Source organism: Mirounga leonina, unplaced genomic scaffold, assembly GCF_011800145.1.
Source record: "Mirounga leonina isolate KUSES-001 unplaced genomic scaffold, KU_Mleo_1.0 Mir_176, whole genome shotgun sequence".
Lineage (NCBI taxonomy): Eukaryota > Metazoa > Chordata > Mammalia > Carnivora > Phocidae > Mirounga > Mirounga leonina.
The window spans coordinates 9,875,488-9,903,408 of record NW_023270454.1 but is presented as its reverse complement, the minus strand read 5'-3'; the positions used below and the strand labels follow the sequence as shown (position 1 = coordinate 9,903,408).

The following is a 27,921-nucleotide window of genomic DNA, read 5'->3' as shown; positions in this document are numbered from 1 at the left end:
AGATGGCTAACAGATATATGAAAAGATGCTCAACATCACTCATCATCAGGGATGATGATCAAAATCAAAACAACAAATCAAAACTACAATGATATTACCTCACACCTGTCAGAATGGCTAAAATTAACAACCCAGGAAACAACAGATGTGGGCAAGGATACAGAGAAAGGGGAACCTTCTTACACTGTTGGTGGGAATGCAAACTGGTGCAGCCACTCTGGAAAACAGTATGGAGGTTCCTCAAAAAGTTAAAAATAGAACTACCCTCTGACCCAGCAATTGCACTACTAGGTATTTAACCAAAGGATTCAAAAATACTTATTTGAAGAGACACATGTGTGCACCCTGATATTTATAGCAGTCATTATCAATAATAGCCAAATTATGAAAAGAGCCCAAATGTCCATCAACTGACGAATGGATAAAGAAGTTGTGGTATATATATCTACAATGGAATATTACTTAGCCATCAAAAAGAATGAAATCTTGCCATTTGCAACAATGTGGATGGAGCTAGAACGTAAACGAAATAAGTCAATCGGAGAAAGACAAATACCATATTATTTCACTCGTATGTGGAATTTAAGAAACAAAACAGATGAACAGAGAGAGGAAAAAAAAGAGAGGCAAACATAAAACAGACTCTTAACTATAGAGAAAAAACTCAGGGTTGCTGGAGAAGAGGTAGGTGGAGGGATGGGTTAAATGGGTGATGGGTATTAAGGAGGGCACTCATTCTCTCTCTCTCAAATAAATTAAATATATATATGGAATATATATATTAGGAACTGCTTTAATATGCCCTATAAGTTTTGATGTGTAGTATTCTTTTTTTTTTTGAAGATTTTATTTATTTATTTGACAGAGAGCTAGAGAGAGCCAGAGAGCACAAGTGGTGGGGAGTACAGCAGAGAGAGAGGGAGAAGCAGGCTCCCTGCTGAGCAGGGAGCGGGATGCGGGGCTCGATCTCAGGCCCCTGGGATCATGACCTGAGCTGAAGGCAGATGTTTAACTGACTGAGCCACCCAGGCACCCTTGATGTATAGTGTTCTAATTACTGGTCAATTCACAATAATTTCTAATTTTCTTTAGGAAATTAGAATTGCTTTTACTATGCCCTATAGTATGCCCTTTTGATGCCCTATAGGAACTGCTTTAACTATAACTATAATTTTAAATGACCTAACCATTCCTATCTAAAATATGTGGAATTCTTCAAGTTTTCAAAAGCCAGACTCTTTGAACTTCTTCATCTTACATATGCTTAACAGGGTTATAAAATTGTAATGGATATTGTGAGGAGCTCGTGAGGACAGAAACTTCTCACTGGATAATGTGCTGCTGTTTTCAGTCACAGTGTGTTGGGTTTTCTGTTGGCTGAAAGCACATAACAATGTTTAATGATGTGGAACTGTGTACCATACAATGGGAAGAACACAAGGTTTAGATTAAGTGAGCCCTTAGGTCCAAATCCCAGCTCTTTCATGTACAATAACTGGCTTATAACAAACCCCTTCACCTCTCTGGGCCTGTTTATTCATCTGTAAAATGGGTGTACGACCACCTACTCACAGGTTGAGATCACACGCATTCAAGTGCCTAGTACAATGCCCAGCCCAGAAAAAAACATCCAGTAAGAGTCTTTCATTCAATTTAGAGGCACCAAACCCTTACAGAACTAGAAAGGCAAAGGAAAAATGTTAAATATAAGCTCTACAGTATTACATGAGAGAGGGATTTGAAAGTGCAAATAGCGCATTTGCAAATAGCAATGATACTATGTACATGTATGATAATGTTATGCAAGGAAAAGTGCCACTGAAAGAACAATTAATAAAGAAAAATATCAGTTAAATGCTTTGTTTCATTTTTTTCTGTTTCTGAAATTCTTAAAAGAATGAAATCCCTTTCAGAATTCATAATGCCGGGTTTGGGTCGTTTTTGCATTTTCTATGTGTGCAGCTGTTCCTCCACTATAAGTATGCACATCTGCTCATTAGCAATACAATATAATTCCCACTGTCTAATTATTTGCAGATGATAGATTCCTTGTACATGGTCTAAAAAAAGGATAGTCCTTCAAAAGTGGTGACTTATTTAAAAAAAAAAAAAAAACTAACTTAAAAGGGTCAGCACAACGAAGTTCAGATATTAACTTGGCAAGTTCAAATATGTGAACACCAACACGTAATTGCCAACTTGATGAGAAATAGAAGGAAATAAGATTTTTTTCTCTCTCCAATCAATGTTTCCCAGGAGACAGTGTGAGGGGGCTCACTTCTCTACCATACACCTGGAAAGAGGCTAGGAAGCAAACCTGCTGAAGATGGAACAGACCAAGCCCACCCCCAATTCTCAGAGGCTTCTTGGGAACAACCCACCTAAAGCAATGCTTCATGGTGAGTGTGCTGGGACATGCAGGGTGGGGAGATGTGGGGCCCAAGGGCACTGAATGGAAGAGAGTCCTTCGTGAGGGGGTGGGAGGAGTCTTTAGTTCCAACCATCAGCCGAAGAGCCCCATCAATCCCCTACCCATGATTCTGAAGGCTAAGGCAGCAGTCTCAGGGTGTGTAGTCCTGGGGCCCCATGAAACCTAACACCTCAGATAGTGTGGCCCACTGGGGAAAGTCAGACAAAGCTTTCTGAGGACAACTGGGGACTCACTATGGGAGGGGTAGGGTGGGTGTAGGAGGGAAAGGGGTGCTGAGAAGTTGATTCAGGATAAAGGGTATGAACCAAGCATAGGAAAACATCAAAGATATTCAGAACATGAGCTGGGGGAAGATGACAGAGAAAAAGTGGAGGGATACTAGGGTTCAAGAAGGAGCAAGGAAAACAAAAGTTGTTGAACTGGCTCTTATATAGGCAGGACGAGCCCAGTGGCTATTATCTATGGCTGCTTACTCTGCTCCGCACTGGTCTCACACAACAGACTACATTCCCTCATACATCCCAACATACATTTGTGCAGTAGGAACTGTTTGGTAGATGGGAAACAGAGGCCTTCATTCATTTATTTGTTCTAGACAAAATATTTTATGGGAAGCTTATTTCTAGACTGTTAGTAAACAAGTGAACAGTCAAATCATTCCACCTTGTGGTAAGTGTTAGGGAGGCAAGAGTGCCGTGACAGAGAAACCTGGGAGTGAGGACTGGGGGTACTACTTTAGTTGGGAGGGGGGTCGGGGAAGACCTCTCTGAAGACAACACTTTAAGTTGAAGGAAAGAAAGGAGGCAGTCATACCTAGAGCTGCTGGCAGACTGAGCAGTAGGTACAGGCCCCCGGACAAGAAAGCGCTTGTGTCTTCCAGGAATGGAGTGAAGGACGGCACAGCAGCAGACGTGCAGTGAAGTAGGGCATGCAGTCGGGGAGACACGGGGGCCAGGAGCCGAGATTGCACAAGGGAGTGCCAATCAGTTAATCCCAGGCCGGGCTGGCCACTGTAAAGAGTCTGTATATTATCCCCCCTCCAAAAATGGGCAACCAGCAAAGTGCTTTAAGCAGGAGAGGGACATACATCGTTATACACTGTGATGTGTTTTTAACAGGTCACTATGGAGACTGGATTGGGAAAGGGCAAGACAGGCCAGTCAGGAGGCTACTGTAGCAGCCAGATGAGAGAAAATGATAGCTTGGACCCAGGCACTCAAGTGAAGATAGAAAGAGATGAGACTTGGCGAGATGCCGTAGTTTTCCCGGGTCATGCAGCTGGTTCACAGCAGACCCGGTTAAAGCCACATCTCCTCTAACCCCAGGGTCCATACTCTTAACAGATTTGATTAAAGATGCTCTAATTAAGGAAACATTTTAATTAAGATCTTCGGGAGAGTGACTGGGAGTTCATCACCAGCTTCTAGTGGAAGACTATTTTAGTAAGGATATAGGTTCAGATGTTGTAGAAAAGGGGGGAAAAAAAAAGTCTAACCGAACCACATAACATTAGGTTAAAGAAGATAGTTCTTGCACCGAGTCCAGCCTGGGATGGTAACTCTGGAAACTTCTAGCTTGTAGCTCCTCCATTATAAGGGTGAGGGCCCCATCCCTGTGGTCCAAGCTGGTTCACCACCATCTCTACAGGCAACTTGTGGGAGGAGAGGAAGAGAAAGCGAACATTCCTTGCTCTAAGTGCACAGAACCCAGAAGTTGCACACCATCACCTGTACTCATGCCCTGGTAGTCAGAACTCTGACACGTGGCCAGACTTGGCCATAAGGAGCCTGAGAAATTTAGTCTTTATTGGTGGCTACAAATTCAGTTAAAATGCCAATCCTACAGAAATGGGGGAATTGACACTGGGGTCAACCAGCAGTCTCAGCCAGCAGGCATCTGCAGAAAGGCCATTGCTCCCTCAGGAATGCACTGGAGGAATCCCCCACCTGTAGCCAAAGTCCCCTGAGAAGGCCTGGAGCTACTAGAAGAGGTCCACAAATCCAACCGTGCAGCAGGCATTGACTAGAATCTGTAGAATGTATTATGTGTGTGAGCATTTCCATTTTCCAGAGGTACGTGACATTGTGGTGGTTAATAAAATAAGCATCAATTTAAAGTATAATTAAATTCATAGTGGCATCTTAATATATTTGCTTTAAAAAGGTTACTAAGAACACAACTATATCACATGGGGGATCCATAAAATCATTGGTGCTTAGAAGAGGTCCTCCTAGTCGGAAGTTTGGGCCCTCTGGTGCAGGGGAGCTTTAGACAGAGCTGGGTCCAATTACTGCCATCAACATCAAGCAAGACTGTCTATCTTCTGGAACCTTATTTCTTCTCTTCTGTCAATGGGGTTACAATGAACCCCACTTCATAAGGCTGTGGTAAGGATTAAATGAAATTATAAATTTAAAGCGTCTATCCCTAAGACTGGCCCAGAAGAGGTGCTTAAAAAATGTTGCTCTCCCTTCTCCCAGGGTTGAGGAGAATAAAACAGGTTGAGAAGTCAGACTTGTGGGATCAAGTGAGACAAAGCTGCAATCTCTCAACATTGTGCATTTGTGTCCTTGTGGCTTGGCCCAAGGTACAGGCCTGTGCCCTGGATCCTCACGTAGGAATAGGACTGAAATGGTATAATTCACGCACAGAGGGAGCTAGGTAGAGCGATACAGATCAAGCATGAGTGGCTGGGATCTGCTCTGGTCTTTGGATGACTGTGTCAGCAGCAAAGTTAAGGAGCCATCTGTCTATCAACCTCACAACCACCACCACCCACCCACCCACCCCAGCAGCCGTTCCATCACAGAATGACATCAACAACGCTGAAATCTTTCCAACTAACAGGAAGGACAAAAGAAACTTTGTGGGTAGAAAACCCACACTTTTGTAGGTAGAGGGTAAGTATTTTCCCACAGAAATCAAGGAAATAAAAATAACTCAATAAGTCCACTGAAACTGTACTGTTGTATTGAGAAGGACATAGCAACAATGCCTGGCACTTGCATGATGCTTGACCATTGTCAAGTTATTTTCACATTATTCATTTAATTCTTATGACAAACCATGACCTAGTCAGTATAGACATTATTATCCCCTTTTGGCAGATGAGAAAACAGAGGCTCAGATTAAGTGTCCTGGCCAAGGTCACGCAGTTAGGAAGGGGTAAGGTGGGCCCAGAACCCACATCTCCTAAGTCTCAGGCTCTGCCATGTTGTCTGGAGACTGGGGAGTTTGGACCCCACATGGTCAGGAATGAGCATGCTCCAATCTATCCTTAGAAGCCTGGAGGAGTCATATTTGTCTCATGAGTCTGACAGGTCATATTAGCTTAAACGGTGGTATCTGAATGCTTCGGCAAAATAGAGGTTTTGTGGTAATTGGTAAATTAAGAGAAAAAACTAGTCATTACTGTCCAAATCTATAATGTTGCTGTTAGGTCTGTTATTTCACCTGAAGCTAATCCATTGGGTAGAACTGTCTCAGGACTCACTGCCTATTGGCTGTGAAATATCTTTAAAATAGTATCTCTATTTTTTTTAAGATTTTATTTATTTGACAGACAGAGAAAAAGTGAGAGCTGGAACACAAGCAGGGGAGTGGGAGAGGGAGAAGCAGACTTCCCGCCGAGCAGGGAGCCCGATGCGGGGCTCGATCCCAGGACCCTGGGATCATGACCTGAGCCGAAGGCAGACGCCTAACGACTGAGCCACCCAGGCACCCCTTTAAAATAGTATCTTTAAAAGCTACACTTTCTCATAGTTCTCTTACCAGCTTTGCTCCCTTCCAAATGGCAGATCAGGGGAATTTTTGCCTTGCCAATAGGGCAGATATCATGAGAGCTGCTACAGTACCTTGCGGCAGTCAAGGGCATGCAGGATCTTCTCTGCCTAGTCTATGCCATGAAGATCTAATTCAACTGAAATGGGACTTTAAGGTGAAATTCTTGCTGTTTCTTCCACAGTAAATCCTCAACATTAGCAAGAGTCCCCACATTTGCAAATATCATTCTAAGATATTGCTTCTTGCACCAAAGTAAATCATAACTAAAAAATTAAGTGACCCCTTCAAATGTTTAATGACTCTATAAACAAAGTAGTAAAGTCTTTCAACATTCTAATTAAAATACATTGTTCTTGGGCGCCTGGGTGGCTCAGTTGGTTAAGCGACTGCCTTCGGCTCAGGTCATGATTCTGGAGTCCCGGGATCGAGTCCCACATCAGGCTCCCTACTCAGCAGGGAGTCTGCTTCTCCCTCTGACCCTCCTCCCTCTCATGCTCTCTGTCTCTCATTCTCTCTCTCACAAATAAATAAAATCTTAAAATATATATATATATATTGTTCTTGAGCCATATTTCTGTTGAGAATCATGTATTTCCTGGGCAAATCTTCACATCAAAGGTCAATGACTTCTCAAACTTATTCAAGTTTTGTCTTTTTGTTTATCAGCAACTCTGGCATAGGCAAGAGTATCCCTTCCGCAGTTTTAAGAATCACTCTTCACGGGGCACCTGAGTGGCTCAGTCGTTAAGCGTCTGCCTTCGGCTCAGGTCACGATCCCAGGGTCCTGGGATCGAGCCCTGCATCGGGCTCCCTGCTCCACGGGAAGCCTGCTTCTCCCTCTCCCACCCTCCCCCCGCTTGTGTTCCCTCTCTTGCTGTGTCTCTGTCAAATAAATAAAAAATCTTTAAAAAAAAAAAAAAAAAGAATCACTCTTCACTTCTGACAACAATCTAGAGTGGGCTATTGCTTCACAGATGAGAGTCGCCATCAAATCCAACGTGCTGTTGTCTTCTGAAATGTCCACTCTCTGAGTAAGACCAGTCAGTCTTACACGCCTCTACTTCCTTCACCTGTTCTAATGGGTGGTTCTCTTTTCTGGGCCACTGAACACTAAGAAAAGTGACAAGAGTCACCATGTGACTTCAAGTAGAGAATTTAGAAGCTGTGTTCCGATGGCCAAGTTCAACTGCATCCCAGCTACCTCCAGCTTCATGCCCATCCTTCAGAGAGTAGGCTTCAAATTCTTACCTCAGAAAATTCACATGTGACTACATGTTTTGGACCTTCAGGGTTCCCTGGGAATATTAAATTCATTGGCCCTGGAGTTCTTCTGAATTTATGTTTTTTGCTTCTGAAGTTCCAGTGTTAACATATACCTGTTTTAATGATTTCAGGTTAGTTAGTAAATGTCTTGTACACATTTATCTGAATGCTCATTTGATCTCAGTACATTTGGATTAAACTATTTTTCTCCCTATAGAAATATACTTTCTCTGTGCATTAGGAGGCTGGATACTGCTGCTTTTTACAGACAACTTGGTGATTCAGCACCACCTAACACAGTGTCTGGCAAGCAGAGGAGACACAAGATCAGTGTCATTAATGACTGTCTTTCATAGTAGTTTAGAAATATTGAGATGATCTGATATGTATTCAGGCCATATATCCCAAATCTCAAGCCCTAATTCTGAATTCTGAATTACCAAGGAACCCCCTACTCAAACCACCAACAGGTCTTGAGGAAACAATCTTTAGTGTCCTCCACTCCATGTCTGCGTCAGGGATAAAATTATTAACCAAATAGCTTTAGACCTCTGATTTGTAGAGCCAAATGAACATGGTTAACTAGTAAACACATATCATAATATGTGTGATTTAATAAGCATAATGATTCAGTTGAATGAGTGGGTTAGCAAGGATTTTTGTTGTTGTTGCAAGTAATAGAAACCCAACAAACTAGCTTAAGTTAAAAAAGATGAAGGAGAAGGGTAGGTACCTAGGAGTTCTCATAACTGAGAGGACCTCAGTCTTCTGAAGATTCTTTCTTGCCATCTCTTGTTTCTCAGTGTCTCTGCTCGTCTTCCTCCCTTGCTTCTCCTGTGGACAAGCTCTTTCCACACACAGAGCACCTCCACCTTGGCAGCCCCAGAAAAGGGAGAACACCTTTTTCTCTCCCATGACAGTCCCAGGGAAGGACTCCAAATGGTCCTGCTTGGGTCACATGCCCATTCCTTGAATCAAACACTGTTGCCAACAGGAAAAGATAATGTGATTGGCCAGGCGTGGGTCATGTGATTACTCATTTCACCCTATTTCCAGAAGTGTCGTGGGAAACTCTGGAATGCAGAAAAATATTTTTCCATGGCCCATTACACTAAACTCTCCAACAAAATAATCTTGGTAATAATGTGGGAAGATCAGCTATCCTGTGATTTAATATCTGTGAATGTGTATACTGCATCAAGCACTATTCTAAGTAGAAACAGACATATGCAAGGGTTGAAAAACTCTCCCCCTACATGCAAAATCTGTCTAAAATATCAGTGTAAAAAATATGTCACTCAACAATCAAATCCTATTGTCCGTGAACCCCATCAGTAGCAATTTCATCTTTTGGCTTATAGAATTGAAGCTGACGATTAACCAGATGATCTCTAAAGTCTCTTCTAGTCTCTGAGTCTATGAACTCTTTGTTAGAATCAAAATACCTCTGGAAGAATAGTATACCACGCTATTACTTTACTGGGCAGTGTTATGGGCTAAACTGTATCTTCCCCAAATTCATATGTTGAAGCTCTAATCTTTAGTACCTCAGAATATAATCTTATTTGGAGATAGAGTCTTTAAAGATTAAAATTAAATCAGGGCATTTGGGTGGGCTCTAATCCAATATGGCTGGTGTTTTTATAGGAAGAGGAGATTAAGACAAAGGTACACATAGAGGAAAGACCATGTGAGGACCCAGGGAGAACGCGGACATGTACAAGCCAAGGAGAGCCTCAGAAAAATCCAACCGTGCCAAGGCCTTCATCTCGGACTTCTAGCCTCCTGAACTGTGAGAAAATAACTTTCATTGTTTAAGCTGCCCAATCTGTAGTACTTTGTTATTAGCAAATAATACACACAATAAACCAAGAATTTCAAAGAGGACTGAGGCACAGTGGAGACAAATTTGATACATGGGATGGGGGAGAAAAGAGGTTTTTTTAAGGTTCTTTTAAAAAGTAGAATTCCCCCTAAGACTCAGGGTCCAGTACTATGACATTGTTAACTGAGGTGTGCTGGTAAAGATGTGATAAAATAGGGAAGAAGTTAAGAGAAGGAAGGAGAGAGAAGTGCATGACAGACTTCACCCTTTTTGAAATTTTGCCAGGGCTAGGCATAGGGTGATTATATCAGGACATGACACTATGGTTGGCCAAGCTAAAGGCCACATACCCAACCTTGTGGGCCTGTGGGGAGCCGGATTCCTACATGACTTCAGGCTGCCTTGGGCTCCTAATGTGTGTCCCCACTGAGAACTTTGAAGCTCTAAGCATCCCGCCCTGACCTTAGGCTTTGAGAGCCAAATGCCTATCCACCTGGATCTAAAGGCTCACCAGCATGAGCTCTTAGCCATCATCACTCTTATTTATGATGCTCACTGTCAGAGCTTCCTGCTGAGCCAACCCTAAGTTTGTTAGGCCCGCCTTTCACATATGATAGGCCAGGTCCAGAAGTCCAAACCACAGTGAATCTGAACCTTCTGATTATAGTATTCTTACCCTACCAGTCCTCTACCTCCCCTGCCCCATACCTCATCACTCTCCTGCTAGAAACTCATCCCCCCATATCAAAACAGGAAAGCCAGCTCCTGGCCTCCTTCCTAAGCCTTCACCCACCCTGATGGATTTGCCTGGATCCTGTACCTGCATTACCCTGGCTCATTTATCATTTTGCTACTCTTGCCTTAGCTCTGACCTTTGCCCTCTAGCAAATCACCCAGGCACTGGGTGGTACTTAGAACCAGAACTCAAGACCCACCCCCCTGTGCTGCCAGGGTCGGTCAAATTAAAATTCCACCACAAAGCACAATGCACATTTGGAAAAACACATCCCTTCTTCAGAAACAGCCAACACAGCATACCTGCTACACAAAAACCTGACACCAAAGGGAAAATATTTTTGTTAAACAGACTGATTGCTAAATGAACAGGGTTTGTGAAAATCACATCTATTATATAGGACTTCTCAGTTCATAAGCCTCATAATATCAGATCATCATATTGGCAAGGCAGTGCTTGTAGGGCTGATAGGATGAAATCTGGAAATTGCTTCATTATTGACAATTACAAATGATATTTGCCAACAGGGAATGTCGCTTGCGTGTGCCTTCAGATAAAATTTCCGGCCACCATTGTTTATAGCCCAAATATATTAATATCGCCACATAACAAATTCTAAAGAAGACAAATGAAATATTTAAATAACCCAAGCATTGTGGACCCACTGAATACTGCATTTTACCTTTACGTTCTTCTTTTTTTCTTTTTTAATCACCCGGAGACATTAAAAAAAAAAAAAAAAAAGCCTGATAACGTCAAAAGATGAGAAAGACTAAATTCAGGGAAATAAAGGAACCATAAATCAAGAAAACTTTGGAGCTGCTAGAAAGACACTTTAATTTTGTAGACAAAAGACTGCATTAAGGAGGAATAATGCAATAATCAAAGGTGAACGAATCTCTATTGTCTGGCGTCTTTCTCTGTGGGAATTTTCCCACCCCTGACAGCTGTAAAGGGGGGAGGAGCGCAGACTGTGGCTGTGCCTTTATTCTCTCCCCCGCTTGCTCCCCAGCCCCTCCTCTCCTCCGTCAATAAACGTCTGCAATCATATTCTTGAGCTCCTGTGTGATTTCAAGGTTCATCTCTTCCATGCAGCTCAAACACTAATTATCCCAGCTGTAATTAGTAAGATAATTAAATACTGGCTCACTCATCTACCTTGGGTCGGGTCATGATTCTCCCAGAAGACCTTGAGCAGTTCCTCAAAGCTGATGCGTTCTGGCTGGTACACCACTCGGACTACTTCGGCGTGGCCAGTTTTTCCTTGAAAGAAACAGAACGTACAACAAAAATTTACTGACACCAGCAATTTACTACAAGTGATCTGTTTCCAAAGAACCACCAGACAAGGGCTAACATCCTTCCCTCCACAGGAAGGGTGGGAGTCTAACTGTACGTTAGCTAACGATCTCATAGCAAGTCTGTCGCTGGCTCTGTCCCCATAAAAGCATACAGTTGTCCTCTGGCAAGCTTCCTGAGGATGATGACTTCTCGTCATTGGGCTCTAATTTTCTTCTTGAATTTCACGAGAAAACAAACCCGGGTTTTCTTTCTTTCTTTCTTTTTTCTTTTTCTTTTTTTTTTTTTTTTTTATCTCACCCTTATGAAACCTTATGGATCTAATCTGACATAGCGCTCAAGGTTTGAAACTCGGTGAGGCGAACGAGCCAATTTATTTGTATCATCACTTCCTGCTAATATGCAGTAGGCGCAGCTGCACCACGGGGTGACATGGTGCCGGAGCGGGAAACTGTAACAAACAGGCTTATATCTCGTCCACATCAGATCAATTGGTTAACGGAGGGACATATTCGCCGTGCCGTTAACACGGGGGCAAGGGGTCGGGTTCACATAGCCAGCGGGGCGGCAAGTATTTTCTCAGCCTAATTCATCTCTGTGGTAAACAACGACCTCAGTGATGGTCTCTCCGTTAGCATGCCCATTCTCACAGGTGGTCCCCGAGGTTCTGTAGATCAGGGAAGTGGGTGTTTGTAGTAGCCCTTGTACTGACAGGATTCATGCCCTTCCTTATTTTACAGTGTTAGAATATAGTAAATAATAGAACCCTCCATACATATCATCTCTCTATTTAAATTTGTTTCCCATCTCTTTCCGGTCACCTTATGTGTGGTAAAGAATTTAGCTTTGCCCAAAGAGATATCTGCCTTGGTCTCTGGAAGGTAATCTGTGTCACACCTTATAGGAATGTCCTTCTTTAAGGCGGGCCGGCCACAGCAACAGTCTTAGGGTGGAAGCTGGCCCCTTGGAATCTTAGGGTCCGGATGGCCACACCCAACAGTGTTAGGATCAGGGCTGGCTATGCCAGACACACCAACCATGTGCTGAGACTGGGGGCTTTGGGTAATACAGAATCAGCTGACCTGAAGACTGAGTTCAACCAGGTAGGCAATCCCATCAATCATGCCTATGTAATGAAGCCCCAATAATAACTCTGAACCTCAAAGCATGGGGGAGCTTCCTGGTTGACAATACTCTTTGCGTGTTGTCACAGATGGATGCCAGGAGGGTAACACATCCTGACTGCATGGGAGACAACACAGGAACTTGGCACTGGAACCCTTCCAAACTCTGCCCTATGTGTCTCTCCGGTTGGCTGATTTTGATTTGTATCCTCTCCCTGTGATAAACTGTACCTCTGAGGGTAACTGTTCTCAGTGAGTTCTGTGAGTCCTAAATGATCAGACCTCACAGTAGTTTGGGAATCCCTTGAACTTCACCTTAGTTTGCAATAGCGTTTGCCCATAGGTGGTGATCTCACTTTAATTCTCACAATGATTTTACTGATTGGAAAACTGAGATACTTAGAAGTTACATTTGCCCAAGGTCAAATGGAGCTAGTGAATTTCTGAACCATAACCTAAAAACCTTCTGGGTTTTTTTGTCCAGGAGTCTGTCCAATAAACAAAGCAAAGAAAGCAAAGTGAACATGAATCCAGAAAAGAAAAAAAAAATCTATTCATTATCTTTCATCTTTTTTTAATATTTAATTTCTGATTGTAGAAATAATAATTTGCAAACAATATGAACCTTAAAAAATGTACAGAAGTATAAAAAAGAAAATAAAAATCACATATTATATTCTGACCACATATGGTAAGTACTATCAATATGTTTTACACATCACTTTCTGGATATGTACCAGATACACACGAGTGCACGTGTGTTCATACACACACATACACACACACACACACCATGCACAATTTGCTTTATTGTAATCATGGCATCATGCTTTTTTTCCACTTACCAGCATGTTGTATTTTCCCATATCACTGGAATTTTTAGGAAATGCCACTTATAATGACTATATAACACTCCAAAGATGGTTGTACTATTATTCAATCATCCCCTGTCATTGGGGTTTTACACTGAATCCTACTTTTATCTATCAGTGTAAATATCTTTCCACATTTCCAAGACTGCCTCAGGCCACAGTTACATAAGTGGGATTTCTAAATCAATGCTTACAAACATTTTTAAGTTTCTTTCTATCTAGTGCTTGGCTGCTATTCAGTAAAGTTGACCCAATTTTCTCTCCCCATTGGCAGCACGTTTCAGGGCCAGTCTCAGTCACTATTATAATGTTTTTAACTTTTACCAATTTATAGCGGGACAATAGTGTCCTATCATTTTATTTTCAATGAGTTTAGTTATTAGTAAGGTAAAAAAAAAATGTCATGTTTATTAATTTTAATTTATTTGCTCTAAGTTTTGTAATACCCTTTTTATATTGGGTTATTCATATTTTAAATGAACTGGTCATTTTATATAATTTTAATTCAAAGATTACAGTCATGGAAGGAAGCAAATAAACAGATTTTATACTCACAGATATGAAAAGAATTATGGGAGAACTATGGGAGGAAGATACACTAAATATGAAAATCATGTTATTGTAAAACCACTTTTGAGCCCACTTTAAAATCTTATTATTTTGTATTTTGAAATGTTTGAATGAATGATTTAACAACATAAGAATTAAACTCTCTAAATATTACAATAGCAACAATATGTAACAAGCATAACAAATGTATTTGGTAAGAAAAGCATAGAAACCACATTAGAAATCTAGGCAAAAGATGTAAACAGGCAGTGCACATAGGAAGAAATAAATGTAAATCAAGATTGAAAAGTGCCCAACATTTCCAGTGATAAAAGCAAATAAAGGCATATTGAAACATGAACATACCATCTCTTATTACATTTTGTAAAACCACTTAAAAATGTATCTAGTGCTAATAAGGAGACTGTAACACTGGCAGTCTTACTTGGCTGGTGACAGCATAACCAACCATGCCCTTTCCAAGAGCCACAAAGATGAAAATTAACTTGCCTTCACTAAGTGACCCAGAAAATCTACCTCAAAGATACAACCCCAAATAATGGAAAAGATATGTACGTGCGAGAAAAAAAAAAAAATTTCACTCCATCATTACTACAATAGTGGAGTACTATAAGAAATCCAAAAGTCAAATAAAAAAGGAAACCAAGTATGGGATAGCCACATGATGAAGTATCATGTAACCATTAAAATGCAATGTCCTAACCCTAGTGAAAACTGTTACCATTCACTGAAGTCTGACAAAATGTGCAACCACTTTACTTCCTTGATGTTCTTTAACGCTCACAGCAAATTTTTTCCCAACTTTTTTCTATCGTGGAAAACACACATAACAAAATGTACCATCTTAACTATCTTTTAAGCATACGGTTTGGTGGCATTAAGTACATATCACCACCATCCATCTCCAGAACATTTTCATCTTGCAACATTTCATCTTACTGAAACTGTATCCATCAAACACAAAGTCCTCATTTCTCTCCTACCCCCAACCCCAGGCGACCACCATTCTACTTCCGTCTCTGTGAATTTGACCACTCTGGGTACCTCATAAAAGTGAAATCATACAGTGTTTTTCACTCAGCATAACGTTCTCAGGGTTCACCCGTTATAGCGTGTGTGTCAGAATTTCCTCCCTTTTTAGGCTGAGTAATATTCCAGTGTGTGGACAGACCACATTGGGTGTATCCATTCATCTGTCAGTGGACATTTGGGTTTCATCTGTCAGTGGACATTTGGGTTGCTTCCACCTTTTGGCTACTGTGAATAACGCTACTATAAACACGGGCATACAAATATTTCTCACAACCATTTTACAAGAGAAGTGCAGCCCCCCTTTTAAAGATGAGGCAGCTAAGTCCTCTCCACAGGTTTTCTCACACAATATCTCACAACCAGTAAGTAGCAGGATCTAGTGAAGAGTCAACCAGTGAAGATCTCGTTCTATGACCACAGTGCAGGCTCCTGATTGTAGACCCCTGAAGCCACCAAGTGACAGCAAATGTCACATAGGCAGTGGCCCAGATGAGAAATCATAGCTGTGAGGTAATTGACATCCAGGCTGTCAAAACTATTTTCCCGGATTAGGCTCTTCTTTTGTGGTAACAATATGGGGTCAGGAAAGATTTCCGCAAACATTTTCAGACATAATCTGGGCACTGACATTATTTGTGGAGAGGTTTAAAGAAGCTTGGTTGTTTAAAAGAAACTACTACCATTAAAATTCAACATCCATCTGCATTGACAAACAGTGGGGAGAAGCCCTCGTCAAACTCACCTTTAAGTTTCTTTATTTTATTTCTCCAAAGTACAAGAGTCTGTGTAAAAATACACAGTGCAAATGATCAAAAGGATTAAGGGGCTAGGAACCACTTACAGAAATGCCCAGGCCTCCAGGAACTCACCAATGTGCTAGGCTAATTTGATTCCCGAGACCAATCTGCAAATACTTTCTGGTGCTTCCAGAGATAAAAGGCTATATCTTAAAAATACTTTGAGCTGTTTCTTCATGTAACATCGTGCAAATAGCATGATAGATGTGATGTGCAAACGTGCTTGTTAACAATGAGCAGCAGCGTTAGAGGTGTTTTAACACTCTTTTAACACTGTTGTTCAAAAAAATCTTGAAAGGAAATGAAAAGGACAAATGTCTTCTCTGAGCATTTCCCAGTGTGGCCTTACCCCGTGACCCCAAAGAAAGGTGAGTGGATGCAGAGGGGTAGGTTATGGGCAGTCCATTCCTTGTAAGACAAAATATCCCAGAAGAGATATAAAGGAGTGTCCTGGGCGCTGAAAAATCAGGCACTCCAGAGTCATCTAGAGCTTTGTGGGAGCCAAGTCATCTGTGGAACCGGGCATTTTCAAGGAGAACCCCAAAATAAATTAGCCTATCTTGAAAGTCCTATGTCACAGCTTTCCATCCCATAGGGAAAATGTTATCTTCAACTCTTCCAGGTTAGGGCAATGAGTTTTTGCTACTGTCAGGCTGGTAAGAAGGAATGAGAGAGCAGGAAGGTGGCCTCCCCAGTAGATGAGAACAGGAGAGAGCTGGGAAGCTGGCGAGATGCAGGGGAGTGCAGGGGAGCGTAGCAGGGGGCAGTGCTGTGTGCTGGTGAGCAGCACCCACTCAGGAGCCAGACTGCATGGGCCGCCATGCTGGCTCTGCCACTTGGCGGGCACGTGACCTTGGCGGGACCGGGGAGAGAAAAGAAGGGTGGTTCAAATCAGAGCTCCCTGGCATAGGAGCCCGGTCTTCCACAAGGGGCCCATGCTCATTTTTGAAGGCCCTTTAGTCTACTTAACCACTCTGTGCCTCAGTTCCCTCATCTGCAAAATGTGGAATTAGAACAGTGCCTGACACAGAGGATATCAGTCTATCTAATGCTCTATGCCTCATGATCAAACGTTGTATTATTATAATTATTCTCTACTCAGCTGGGATGTAACAGGAAAAGTCTGAAATTAAAGTCACAAGAAGTGACTTCAGCCACAGTTCTAACAAGTAGTTTGACACTTTTTTGACTGTGATCTTGAGTCTCCTACTTTTCTGGATGGAACTAAAAATAACGTCTGTTGGAAGAGTCATCAAGATTAAATGAGGTCATATGTGGGAAAGTTCTGGGGAAGAGTAAAGCTCTCTGTACGTAAATATGAGGCTTCTATGGTTATTTCCCTTTTGTGTTTCCTGAACAGGGACGCCTTCCCCATAAGGACTAAATTCCAAGAGAAAACACACGATATAAGGAAGCTTCCAACTCATCAAACTAAATTTTATTTCTGCGAGCATCTAATTCTGATTTTATTCATGCGTTCATTCTAGAAATATCAGTTAAGTGTCTGCAGGTACTGACGCAGGGGCTGAGGTGAGGTCCCAGCTGACACATTCCAGCCCCGGCGGGTACTGTAGTCAGGCTTTCGTCCACACCAGGCAAGGACCCTGATTCTCACTCTTTTGATGGACTGTGATGAATCACGTGTGATTCACTGTAGAATCAGAACTAAAAAAAGACAGGAGCTCAATGAGAAAGTTCTTAATTCAGGTAAAAAGAAGCAAGCCTCTGGAAGCAGGTAGGAACCTCGCCTCCCTAGACACGCTGTTTCCTACTGTGGTATTATAGCTGCCGACAATGTCTTTTGGACAAGAACCTTTATCCAACAGAGTCAATGGTATTCGGGAGACAGTGCAGAGCGGAAGGCCCCCCACCGCCCCCTGGCCTGCAGGCTTCACAATATGTGAGGCCACCTCTCTCAGGTCAAAGCCAAATGACCACAGGCCAGCAGGCGGCAGTCATGAGTGGTCAGAATCACACAGCTAGTGTGATAAGCAAGCGAGCTGGGGTTGAGAGTTAGACTCCAAATTCTCAGTAGAAATGGTGGCTCCGCCCCAACAGGGTGGGCAAATCTGACACAGAGGAGATTTCCACAAGGAGAAGGAGCAGGACCACCCATGCCAAGGCCAGCTTGAGCCTGGGAGGAGCTCCTGGGGGTGACATCTAGCCTGACCAAGAGGGGCTCCAGAGGCAAGCCAGGCAGCCCAGACCGGCACGCTTTGTGTGGATTCCCAGGTCCCAGTGTGTGAGGAAAAGCCTGGGAGTGAGAGCAGAGCCCCTGCCCTCTGAGCCGGAGAAAGGAAGCCACAGGGCTCCCACTCCCAGTGTCAGGGCTCCTGGGGCTCTTCGCTGCCACTGCGGGGAGGGTCAGGGAAGGGGCCCCCAACCTGTCCCCTGGCAGACACGCTAGCCGCATGGGCACCCCCTGCTGCGAGCAGGGCTTCTGCTTTATCTGCAAGGCAAGGAGAGACCTCCAGGCCTGCTTGCTCCCCTCCCCATGTCATGATCCAGCCACGGGCCACACATCTCAGTCAACAGGGTGCTTGCCTGTCTACACCCAGATTGCTGGGCCCCACTCAGGCCGAGGAAGCATGCAGCAGTGCGTTTGGGCCCAGTTGGCATTCTCGGCTTGCCTCCTGGTCACTCACCAGCGGTGTGACCTTGGCCAAGCTCTTTCCTCTCTAAGCTTTAGTTTCCTTATCTGTGAAATGGGGATATTCGTAATAGTAACCTCAAGGACTGTTGTGAGGATTAGTTTGATAATCCACAGGAAGTGCTGAGAGTAGTCTGGCCCATCCCATACATGAAAGCCCACCTAATATTAGCTTTATTCGTAATAGTATGGTTAGTATTGTTATTGTTACTACTATCACTCTTATTTCATAATTTGGGGGGGTGGGTCCTGGGAATCCATATTTTTACAAGATTCCCCAGGTGATTCTTAATAGTAATGAAAGTGTGAAAACCACTCATCTTGAGCCCAGGGCACCGCCTAAGCAGCCAGCCCTCAACCTCCACTCTCCTGAATCCCAGTACTTGCTGTCTTCATTATCAGGAGGTGCATGGGAGTCCCACAGGCCTTAAGGAAGGAAGGCAGACAAGCAGGAAGGGATGGGTGGGGAGGGAAGGGTGGGGAGGAGAGAGGGGAAGGAGAGCACAGAGGAAAGGAGGAAGGATATTAACCTCTGTTAAAAAATAAACTGAAGCATAATGAACATCCTAAGTGTTTATTTGAGCAAACATCTAAGCACACAGGGCAGCAACAAACTGGAACTCTTGATATGTGTTGATGAAGTTAACACTCACAAAAACCCAGAGGTAAGTAATATCATTTCCATTTCCTGGAGGAGGAAACTGAGCTACAAAGAGGTAAAGGAACCCGAAGTCATACAGATATTAAGTGGCAGAAACTGGACTTGAGCCCAGCACAACATGGCTCCCAGACAGATAATGAGAGGGCAGCGTAAGTAAGGTGGGCTTGTGAGTGGGCACCCTCCTTATCAAGACATCAGATCCATGGGCGCCTGGGTGGCTCAGTCATTAAGCGTCTGCCTTCAGCTCAGGTCATGATCCCAGGGTCCTGGGATCGAGTCCCATATCGGGCTCCCTGCTCCACGGGAAGCCTGATTCTCCCTCTCCTACTCCCCCTGCTTGTGTTCCTGCTCTCACTATGTCTCTCTCTGTCAAATAAATAAATAAAATCTTAAAAAAAAAAAAAAGACATCAGATCCATGAGAAAGGAAAAGGCTATATGGACAGAAGTCAGGGGTGCTTCACGGAAGAAGAGGGGGAGGGCAGCCAGGGCACGGCCATGGTCATAAGCAAAAGCAAGAATTCAAAAAGGATGGGCAAAGAGGCAGGGAGTTCTTCTCTGCCACAGACCTGCTATCACGCCCGTCACTGGAAACGCCTTTTAGCCGGCCCTTCCCCCAAGCTCCCCTGCTCAACCCAATATAACGACAACGTCCCTGAATTTGGACAGCACTTTGTATCTGCAAAGTGTTTCTGGATCCACAAATTCATTTTAGCTTCACAGCCACCTTCCCTGTGCAATTAGCAAGATTAATATTATTATGTCCATTTGAATGATAAGAAAGCCAAGGCTTAAAGAGATGGAATAACTTGCTTGGAGTCTTCAGAGCTCATAAGCAACTGAGATTACTGAGAATTTGGTCAATGCACTCCACTCCCAGTTCCTTCTCCCACAACTGTCCTCTGCCCTGGCGCCCACAGGAGTCCTTCCCGGCCACCAGGCCTCTCCATATCTGGAGCTATCCCCAATCTCATTTCCCCACACTCTCCCTGAGCTAGACAGTTCTTATCCCCAACTCCACCCCTAGCTGCTCTAGTCCCCCAGCCTGCAGTGCCCTCCCTCCAGCCATCTGTAATCAAAGCCCTCCCCTACTTTCAAGGTCCCATTAGGTGCTGCTTCATCCAGGAAGCCTCCTGGAATACAGGACCTGGAGAAGAGGCATGAAGTAGGTGGAAAAGCACAGTCAGTGGAATCCTATGGGATCTGCTATGCTCAGATCTGGACTTCGTGACTCGGTCAGGTTCCCTGAGGTCCCTCACCAGGTCACTGTGATGAAAAGAGATGATGTATGTGGCAGGTAGGATCTAGCACTTACCATGGGGGTTACTCAGAAAATGGTGTTTCTCTTCCAAACACCACTGACCCAGCCCCGCCACCCCAGATTCTTCTTCACTTGGAACCAATCCCACACCTTGTAACACTTGAGTCCTGACGGTTTTTGAGCACTTACTTAGTTTTTCCATACACAAGTGAACTCCTTGAGAAGGCGAGCCATGACAATGGCTCTCCTCTGTCATCCCCCAGGACTGGGGCCATGATCGGACATTAATAAATACAAACAGATCAGAGGATTCTTTGTGCTGAATTTTTCTACCACTTATTTAGCCTTCCTCTGGATAAGTGTCCACACTGGCCCTGGCACTGCTCACCTGCACGAGGACCAGTCCCCTAAATGGGATTATAGATCAATGCTCTACTTTGCCTCTCTGTCCCTAACTGTGGAACTCTATGATGCATGTTTCTATATGTTAATGACTTCAAATGGATGCAGCTACTACCCAGAGAAATGTATTAGATGCAACCAGTGCAACCTTACTACCTTGCAACACCGTGTTTTGTATGCTCACTAAATTCCTAAATACTTACTGAATGCCTACGAAGTTCCAGGCTCTGCACTAAGTGCTGGGGATTCAATGGTGATAAATGTTAATAAGGTGATAACAAAAACTCCTGCAGCCTGGGTACCGCCTGTACAGTCTGGGCCCAGGTAAGGAACAACCCTTTAAAGGAAAAAGACCTGACTTATTTTATTTATCCTACAGGGAAGATGGCAGGGAGAAGTAAGCTATAGTTATTTTTTCATTAAATAATAACCATTTTTCAACTCCCCTCATCTTTCCCAGCCAACAAGACCCATCCAAACCGTTAAACCAAATCAAAGAGCACACAGAAAGATCCAGGTGTTTGAAGGGAAAGGGGGAGCACTGGATGACTAATACCTCCCTTCTCCCATACAAGATTCAAAACACTACTTTCCTCTTGCTAATTAACTACAAAGAGGTAAGATGTCAGCTCGGTTTCATCCCCAGCTCCTGCAGATAGAAAATGTGATTTCCAACAATGTACTCATTATAAAAAAAAAATCCTAATACATCAAAATTGGGTGCCCTGTGGAGTTCATTATAGGATTTGAGGAGTGTCTATACTGTCATTTTATCTTCGCTTTTTTTCTTTTGTCTCATCAGTCACTTAAAATGTCCAAAGAGAAATGTAAGCTTTAAAAAGCATCCTATTGATTGAAAAGTAGGAAAAGTACTGTTGAAGCAATTGCAATTTTTTTTTTTTTTGGCCCACCATGGGGAGACATCATGGGGAATTTATAATCCTCTGGTGTATATTTAATACAGACACATTCTTTAGAGATTATTCTCTCAAAGGAACGCTATAAACATAGTTGAGCACTTCGTAAGAAAATTCCTCAAGAAAACAATAAACGACAACCATTACATTCTTTGCACTGCTGGAGGTTTCTTACTGCGACAAAGCTAACTAGTAGGTAACCAGTCTAGGAGCGAGCAGCTGACTAGTTTCTGTATCCAACCTGCTGGTTATAGAGGCGGACCTTCATACCCTTCAAGGTGTTTGTTCCAGAACATGAAGTATATGAAAGGCTCTTGTCATTCGGTTGATCGATGCCCATTTCCTAGGATAGCACCTACTCTCAACCTACTACCAGGGGGACAAGCATTAGGACATATTAGAAAAACTGACCTGCCCAGAAGGGATCATGGTCCCCTTGCAGCCAAGAGAACAAACACACTTCTGTTAAGTGGCCTGATTAATACTTAAAAGGGTACCGTACACCGAGAAACTGATTTCTCAATGCTGCTAAATGATCCCAAGTCCAAAACGAGGCCTGCTTGTACCTTGATATCAGTGGGCTTTCCAAGAAGAGTGGTTCACAACCCTATGCCTTCAAATTGCACTTTCTGAAAACTAGTCTCAAACCTCGCACTCTACCCCATTCTGGAATTTGGGTACAGGAGATCTGGAGTCAGGCCCGGGCATATGTATCTTCTTCAAAGCTTGACGGGTGCTTCTGATGCAAAGTTGGGAAAGGGATCCATGAAATTAGGCATTGGATATCTGGAGCTATATCCAGGGAGAGGAAACCAGACAGATGATTTTTTAAACAAAGTATCAGGATTATAAGGGACCTGAAAGTTCAGCTAACCAAATGCCCCATTGTGTTTTACCCCACGGTGACATTCAGGTGACCATTTCAAGTGAGAGGACACATGCTGCTTCACAAAGTATCCACGCCATTGTTGGGCTGTCTTAATTGCTGGAAAGTTCTGCCGTTAAGGAGTCAAACCTTCCTCCTTCTATTCATTGGTCCAGGTTGTGCCTTTTGAGGTCTCATCACTCCTGCACAGTGACTCTTGAAAAGGCTGGAAGCATAGGACATGGTGGTGCAATTAAATGAGCACTGACTTTGGAGTCAAAAAACCTACTCTTGGGCGCATAATTGGCCAGATAAGCAGCAGCTAAGCTTCTCTTTCTCATAAATTCCTCATCTGGAAAATGGGAATACTAAGAGCTGTCCCCATGGATCTTAGAGTATAGTTGAGAGCATTCAATAACGGAAATAAAGGGAAAGCCCTCTGGGAACTTAACGGTAGTAATCAAATACACGGTACCAGGATTAGTCCTTCTATAGCCACATACTACTCATGATGAACACGTCATGATGGCATGAAGTTCACTATGAAAAACCAACAACTTTCAAACTATGAGGATCTAGGTTAATACAAACAGAACAATAAGGACTGGTTTCCAAGCAAAGATGAGTTGCTCTGGGTAGGCTGCCAAGGGCAGGTTTTCCTAAAAGTGTATGTGTTCTGAATCTAAGTGAAAAGACAGCTAGTGAACCCCCGCAATCATGAACTGAAAGGTCTTTAAAACCAAATCAGATTTTTTTTTCATATTCTTCAAACACTATTCTCAACTCATAATAACATGGATGAGAAAAGGCAACCCAATTGAAGCTTGTCATTGCTCATACTGTGGCTGCTTATACAGAATTTCCAGAAGAGCTACTTTAAGGCATACAAAGATAATAATTGCCTATTCATTTTGAACATACACCACATTACAGTTGCTTTTTAAGTTCATGTGGTAGTAGCATATTCTCCCAACTTGAATGGCACATTATTTATAAATACCCCACCCAGGAATGATTTGGCAGGATCCTCCAAGAAGCATGGCTCTGACTTATTTAGATGTCTACATTCATTAACAAGAAATATAACTTCCTGTTTCATTTAAATATTTTTGAGAAGAATGGAACTCTGAACCAAGCCTTTAGATTTTGTACATAATAGCCCCATACTGAAATACTATTTATTGGTGGTCTGGGAAAAGCCTTGGCTTTGTCTCCTTATTTAAATAGTGCCAAAAGTACCAGTTACTTTGTACAAAAAAAAAAAAAATCAATCCCACAGCCTTATCTTTAAAGCATATCAATAATATGAGCAACCAAGGCTTAATCTTAATGTTATAACTATGTAAATATCAAATAGAAACTCTTTAAAATATCAGCACAATACCAAACCAGCTGATTCTACACATTCAGTCAAATATAGTCTAATACAGGCATTTTTTTTTAAGGTTTTACTTATTCATTTGAGAGAGTAAATGAGTACGAGCATGAGCAGGGGGAGGGAGAGGGAGAAGCAGACTCCCCTGCTGAGCAGGGAGTCCAATGCGGAGCCAGATCCCAGGACCCTGGGATCACGATTGAAAGATGGCAGACGCTTAACGGACTGAGCCACTCAGGTGCCCTAATTCAGGCATTCTTAATGGGGGTAATAGCACTCCCAGGGGGGAGAAAATTGGCTCTTAAGGGACAAAATCATCTTACATATCAAAATGCTGTGGAGGGCCACAGCATATAAACTAATATATAGTATATCTGTGATATTAAATTTTAATGGGGAATAGAGGGAGACAATTAGGAAAGAAATGGCTAAAAAGGCTCCCTAGGATGGCTATGATTTTTTAAATATTGAGAAACGCTAATCTAATTAATTCAATTAATACATCAGTACAGTCAAAATGGTGACGCAATTTACCATAACTCCTGCCTCATTTTCACTTCTGGGAGGGGTTTGTAATAGAACATGACTGCCAGAGGAGGGATTCATTCATCAAGTACTTACGGTACAACTAGCCTGAGCTCTGAGGACTCTTTGGGGGGCAACTAACACAACAATGAAGAAGACAGTTCCTAGCCTAGGGGAGCTCACAGTCCAGGAAGGGAGAGAGATGTACATGACAACGTACAGGATAAAGCAATGGCTGCTCAGAGAGGGGTGTGCTCAGAGTTCTATGGGAGCACACAGGAAGAACACCAAGGTCAGCCTTGAAGAGTCCAGGAAGACTGCTCAGTGGAGAGGATCATTCAGTAAGCTCTACCATAGCCAAACTTGACCCCTAGGCCTCTCTCATTCTTGGCAACTTTGGACTTGGCAACCTGGACATCCAGGCAATCCAAAACACAAATGTGGAGCACTTCCTTAGACTATGTGCCTTTGCCCACAGTTATTTTAACCTATGAAGGGAAACAAGGCCCTCAGCAAAAAATGCATCAGTCCAGGATACTAATACCAGTCACATCATATTAGATGGGTGTATGTCCCAAAACGGGTCCTACAGTAACTAACACCAGAGTCCCAATTTTGGATTTAAGGCAGCTTGTTCCATATTAACCCAAACCTTGCACTGAACTTTTTGTGCCTTGAGATAAATAGTATTCAGTAAGTATAGGTAAATGACAACAATACTTTGTGCAATATATTTTTTTAAAGATTTATTTGTTTATTTTTGAGAGAGAGAGAGAGCACAGGGTGGAGGGGCAGAGGCGGGAAGAAACTTAAGTAGATTCCACACTGAGTGTGAGCCCAATGCAGGGCTCGATCTCATGACCCTAAGATCACAACCTGAGCCAAAACCAAGAGTCAGATGCTTAACCAACTGCACCACCCAGGTGCCCTGTGTAATATTTTTATAGATCACAAAATATTTTCATATACATTAACTAAATCTTCATAGTAACTCCATGTAATACCATATCCATTTTACAGATGAGAAAACCAAGACTCAATGAGGTCAAATTATTTGAATTAAAGTCACTCATAGGTAGCAGAACTCAGTAGGTTTTTTTTAAATAGTCTTTATTCAAATTTTTTAAAGATTTTATTTATTTATTTGAGAGAGAGAGAATGAGAGACAGAGAGCATGAGAGGGAGGAGGGTCAGAGGGAGAAGCAGACTCCCTGCTGAGCAGGGACCCCGATGCGGGACTTGATCCCGGGACTCCAGGATCATGACCTGAGCTGAAGGCAGTTGCTTAACCAACTGAGCCACCCAGGCACCCAACTCAGTAGGTTTGAGCCAAGGCTCCAACCCAGTCATTGACTCCATGGCCTTGATGCTCTTTCCCCATAAACACTGAGGCTGAGGGTAACCAGCAAATGATTGTTGCCTATGGCTGCCTATAGATCCCAATTCAACTAGAATGATTGATAAGGGGAATCTTTTAGTCTTGACTAGCAGGATTATTTATTTATTTATTTATTTGAGAGAGAAAGAGAGAAAGCGCACATGAGTGGTTAGGGAGGGGCAAAGGGAGAAGCAGACTCCCTGATGAGCAGGGAGCCCCATGTGGGGCTCGATCCCACTATCCCAAGATCATGACTTGAGCTGAAGGAAAACGCTTAACCGACTGAGCCACCCAAGTGCCCCATTGATTAGCAGTTCTTCGATGACAGTCAGTAATTAATTTATGAACCCAGAGACAATCCCAAACAAAACCAAATGGTATCAACAATGAAGTGCTGAGACACTATGCCAAGGGCATTGACAGTGCAATCAGAATATTTGGTTTGGATGAACTGTTTAACTTCTCTTGAGTCTCAGGTTCCTCACCTGCAAAACAGTTACAATAAAAATGTCCCAAAATGCACTGCATTACACACACACTCTCTCTCTCTCTCTCTCTCTCTCTCTCTCTCTCTCACACACACACACACACACACACACAGGCTTTGTTAACTCTAAAGTGCTCCAATACTTAGTTCCCTCTTCTCATTCTCTCTCTCCCATTCTGGGACAAGGCGAGTAATTTAATAAATGTGAGCCTGAGCCATGGCTATATGCACAGCACTAAGCCAATGATATGAGAAATCCAAAGACACATGATACAGAGCCTGCTGTTGGGGAACTCAGAGAAACACTACAAGGCAAGGTAGAAAGTCTTAGGTGCCATTGGAGAGGTTCAGGTTAGTGATTTGGAAGTTTGAAAGGAAAGAGAACAGGGAAGGTGTCATAGAGGAGGTGCATGTGAACTAGACATTAAGAAATGGGTACTATTTAGGCATACAGAGGTGAGACTATGGTATTTAGGATGATGAAAATGACAAGCACCACAGTGCAGAGAAGGGAAACCACAGAATGGATGCAAGGGCCCCAGTTAACTGATCCACACCATTCCATCTGGCAAACATGGTGGCCAATGACCCAGCACCAGAATCCATGCGGCTCTCTCTGGTACACCTGCACCCTTCCGTTCCCACCAGTTGAAGGCTACCTTACCAAGTTGGTTGTATTTGTTCTCAAACCTGCTTAGACCAATTGTACTTTATGTTGTAATTATAAAATGTAACTAAATATTACATACAGAAGAAAAGAGTTTTGTTTCTATTAAGAATTAAGCTGAGTTTAGAAAAAATAAAAGGAAGTTGTTCAAAAATACTATGACATTAAGCGTTGGAAAGACTACTACATAAGATTGGGAAGGATGGTTGTCAGGGGCTGTGGAAAGGGAGAAATGGGGAGTTAGTGCTTAATAGGGACAGAGTTTCAGTTTTGCAAGATGAAGAGTCCTAGAGTTGGATGGTGGTGATGGTTGCACAACAATGTGAAGGAACTTAATACTTATAAAAAGCTGTACCCTTAAAAATGGTTAACTTGGTATATTTTATGGTAGGGGTATTTTACCACAATTAAAAAGAAAATACAAAAAAGAAGATTGGGGAGGAAATCATAAAAATCTAGATAAACCCTACGTTCAGATTGCTTCACACACATCTAAGTTCTCACTTGGTTTGAAAGAAGCCAAAACTAGAAATTGTAGATAATAATAATCAGGGCAAACAGTTAGTGCTTATTCTGTACGAAACACAGTTCTAAGCAGTTTACATATAATGACTTATTTAATCCTCCCAACAAGCCAATAAGAGAGGGGCTATGATACCCATTTTAGAGATGAGGATAATTAGGCACAAGAGGTTAAATGGTATGACCAGGATCACAGGACTGATAAGGAGCAGAGATAGAATGCAGATGCAGAGAGTCTAGCTCCAGAGACTGCACTCTTACCCACCCCCACCCTCACTGGGCTAGGGAAGGAAGATAAGGAGGCACTCCTGAGAGAGGCTCTCCATCAAAGGAAAGATACTGACCCCAAATCCAAAGGTTGGCACAAGAAGGTATGTTTATTTGTCTATAAAAAAAAGGTTTCTGTAAACCATTTTTTTTTTAATGATTCACCCTCCCTTTAATGGATTTTCCTATTTAACCAATAATCATCCCCCCAAA

At 42.8% G+C, this 27,921-nt stretch overlaps 1 protein-coding gene across 2 annotated transcripts in view; it reads right to left on the bottom strand.

Moving 5' to 3' along the window:
- The window catches only part of MSRA (methionine sulfoxide reductase A), a 431,046-nt gene that overhangs the window by 140,388 nt on the left and 262,737 nt on the right, over positions 1-27,921 (bottom strand). For both annotated transcript variants that reach the window (XM_035022659.1, XM_035022657.1), the window contains one exon: positions 11,197-11,301. In XM_035022659.1, coding sequence (XP_034878550.1) covers positions 11,197-11,301 — 105 coding nt within the window. The remainder of the gene's footprint in view (positions 1-11,196; positions 11,302-27,921) is intronic.